The sequence below is a fragment of the Nestor notabilis genome, unplaced genomic scaffold (genome assembly GCF_000696875.1).
Source record: "Nestor notabilis isolate BGI_N333 unplaced genomic scaffold, ASM69687v1 scaffold30610, whole genome shotgun sequence".
NCBI lineage: Eukaryota > Metazoa > Chordata > Aves > Psittaciformes > Psittacidae > Nestor > Nestor notabilis.
In genome coordinates, this window is record NW_009913106.1 from 252 (window position 1) to 3,778 (window position 3,527).

General features: G+C 40.1%; 1 protein-coding gene across 1 annotated transcript in view; it reads left to right on the forward strand.

Moving 5' to 3' along the window:
* The first annotated feature begins 2,840 nt into the window (after positions 1–2,840).
* ATP6V1D (ATPase, H+ transporting, lysosomal 34kDa, V1 subunit D) overlaps positions 2,841–3,527 on the forward strand; it is a 5,994-nt gene continuing 5,307 nt past the window's right edge. Inside the window, exons 1-2 of the mRNA XM_010022724.1 lie at positions 2,841–2,945; positions 3,140–3,219. Of these exons, the coding sequence (XP_010021026.1) occupies positions 2,841–2,945; positions 3,140–3,219 (185 nt within the window). The remainder of the gene's footprint in view (positions 2,946–3,139; positions 3,220–3,527) is intronic.

Genomic DNA, 3,527 nt, shown 5'->3' on the forward strand with positions numbered 1-3,527 from the left:
AAATCATGCAATTACGAAAACCTTTATTTTTAGAAGAAGAATTTGTAGAATATATGTACTAGAAAAAAATTGCGCTAATCGAGCCATAGCTTTTTAATAGACAGTACTGCGGTACGAAAGGTTGGCCATAAAGTGTTAAAAGAGAAGAAGGAAGTAAAATGCGTAATGTGCAGTGGACAGAGAAGTAATTTTCCAGATCTTGACAGCAAACTATTTGTCATGAAATCAGATGTCTCCTGACAAGGCTTAAAAGGCCACCAAAGTTGGAATGAACACAAACAAGTGAAACTAATCCGCTAATAAAATTGCTGTTCTAATGCTATTCAGTTTCTTTTTAGAACTCTCCAGGACAGAAAGACTTTGCTTTAAGGTGACAGGCTGTTTCAAATCTTCTTGCATAAAACTGGGTTGATGCCTGCATGTAGTCTTCATAAAAAGGTGCCTTGCAGAAGAGAAATCATTGAATGTAAAAGAATAATTATTCCCCCATGTATGCGCTCAGGACATATGAAATAAGAGTTTATATGGAAAGATTAACACATCACATGGTAAAGGGTCTCTTTGGAAACTTAGTTCAGAAATAAATCACATACATATACGTATACATATACATATACTCACCTGGTCTCACTCCTGCTCTTTTGGTAGTGCTTTTTCCATTCAGTTTACATGCCCAAGGAGGAAGCAGATCACTTTTAAAAGGTATCTGGTTTTGTAGGATATGTCATTGTGACAAGAACATGGTGATGTACAAGGCTTAATATTTACAAGCTCTGTTTTAAATGAGGTAGTAGACCAATAGCGTGGCTGATGTTTTGATAGAATGTAAGTTAAGGATGATAAAATAAGGACAGCCTGCATCTGCAATAGTTACTTTGTTAATTGACAGAACAGAATGTCACAAGGTTTTTGTTTTGTGGGTGATTTTTTTTTGTGTTTTTTTGGTTGTTTCTTTTTTTTTTTTTTTTTTCATGAGGTGGCTTGCAGGTAGGGGCCTTTCTGCGCTGGATGTCAGCAATTACAGAAGCTGCTCAGTCTCCTTGACAGTAAACAAGACTTTGTCCAATGCACTCTCAGGGCCTGTGAAATCTTGCTTGAACTAGAAAGTCAGCCAGTCTCTGGCAGGTGGTGAACAGAGCAAACAAGTTAGTTCAAGGTGGTGACAGAGACCTGCCTGTTGTGGAGGCAGAGCTGCCTTTTTACTCTTTGACTTTGTGGTGGTTTTTTTAATCATAAACATTTAGAAACTATTTGTGCTTTTCAGTTAGAAGTATTTGGTAGATACTAATGGAGCTATTCTCATCACATGCTAGTAAACGTGGAAAGTAATGGATCCCACTGTGTAGGTAGAATCTTAATTATACTTACTTTTTCAAGGTCAGAGAGGAAGCATATAGGGCTTTTGTTCAAATAGAGGTGACTTGAGTATTGTCCTTTGTGCGTAGCAGCTGTATGCACAAAGGGCTAGCTTAAGTTAGCACACCTTGTGCTGCTTCTTGTACAGCTCCTGCTGTTCTAGATAACTTAAAGCAAAAAGATTCTTCAAATTAAAATACACTCCACAGCAGAGAGGGAAGCAAGGCTTGGATCCTTCTTCAGATCCTAATTCTGTACAAGAAACCTGTAAGTGTGCTACTGGAAGTAAAGGATATTCAACGCTACAGCTAGCTTACTCATGTCCCTTTTCAACTGATGCTACCTCTGATGGTCTTAAATAGCTTGTACATCTCCTGTGTGGCACTTGAAGCTATGGAATCATTGTGCTTTCCGACTTTCTTTAAACCAGAATATATGGCTGCTGTATCGTGTTGCACTATAAAGTCAGAACACAGCATCAACAGCTGTGATCACATGAAGAATTTGCTGTGTTGTCTGATTTTGAGAAGATGACATAGCAGTGAAAGAGCTTAAAAGCAACATCACTGTCACACTGACAGTGGGTAGTTGGATTTCTGGCACTTTTAAGTCATCAAAAAATGAAAACTTTTCTCCTATTATGGAAGCGCTGAAAAATGACATGTCAATTTTCCATGATCTTTGATGGAATCTAATTTTCATTGCTGGTGGAGATTGTCGTGGTTCAAGCCCAGCCGGCAACCCAGAACCACGCAGCCGCTCGCTCATTCCACCACCCCCACCCCACCTGGAGGGATGGGGAGGAGAATCGGAGGAATGTAACTCCCACGAGTTGAGATAACAGCACTCCAGTAACTAAGGTATAATACAAACCACTACTGCTACCAATAATAATGATAAGAGGAATAACAAGGGAAAAGGACACAACCGCTCACCACCCGCCGACCGATACCCAGCCCGACCCGAGCAGCGATCTGGGCCTTCCGGGTAACTCCCCCCAGTTTCTATACTGGGCATGACGTGCTGTGGTATGGAATACCCCTTTGGCCGGTTTGGGTCAGGTGTCCTGTCTCTGCTTCCTCCCGGCTTTCCCTCCTCTCTGGCAGAGCATGAGACTGAGAAAGTCCTTGGTCAGAGAAACCATTACTTAGCAACAACTAAAACCATCGGTGTTATCAGTGTTGTTCCCAGGCTGAAAGTCACAAACACAGCACTGCACCAGCTACTAAGAAGGAGAAAAAAATGACTGCTGTAGCTGAAACCCAGGACAGTAGTAAATAAAATAAATTCCCTTGATTTTAGATGGGAATATAAAATTCTATCCTGAGGTGGCGATCCTGTTTTTACTGCGTTGATATTTCTTGGTTGCTTCATAATTTCACCTATATCCGTGTGAGCAAACTTTGCAGAAGTTTTTTCCTAATCCCTTCAGATGATGCATGACGTTTTTATGTATTCCTCTGTTTAACAGGGCTCAGACCATCATGAAGGCCCGTTTAAAAGGAGCCCAGACGGGTCGTAATCTCTTGAAGAAAAAATCTGATGCTTTGACACTTCGATTTAGGCAGATCCTTAAGAAAATTATTGAGGTAGGTAAATGAGAATTTACCTCTGTTTGGCTGACTTGGTATGGAACCTGTCTGTTCTGTCACTTGTGCATTCCTCTTCTGCTGACAGAAATTTCTTACTCAAATTTCTTATTCTTCTTTATGCTGTTAATTATTTATCCTGGTAAAGGAGCAATGATGTGCCTTGTATTTGCTGCCTTTTTTTTTTTAAACAGACTAAGATGCTGATGGGTGAGGTGATGAGAGAAGCTGCCTTTTCACTTGCTGAGGCAAAGTTTACAGCAGGCGATTTCAGGTGAGGATTGCTGATCTTGTAGATGTCCAGCCCATGGGAAAGAAAAAATTGTTGTTTTCTCTTAGAAAAAAGTAAAATTCTTAAATGCACTTTAAAAAGAAACAGGGTAGGACAGGATGAACTCAGTTGCATCAGGTACAGGTGGGAGATGTCACTGCAGGAGAGAGATAATTTACATGATGAAAATGTGTACTTCATTTGGAAGCTAAACAAAGTGGAAAGAATAACAGAATTTATTTACAAGTCTTTGATTTGAGAAGGTGTTGCTTTTGCAGCTTGGAATCGAAAATGTAGGGAAGCAAGGCTTT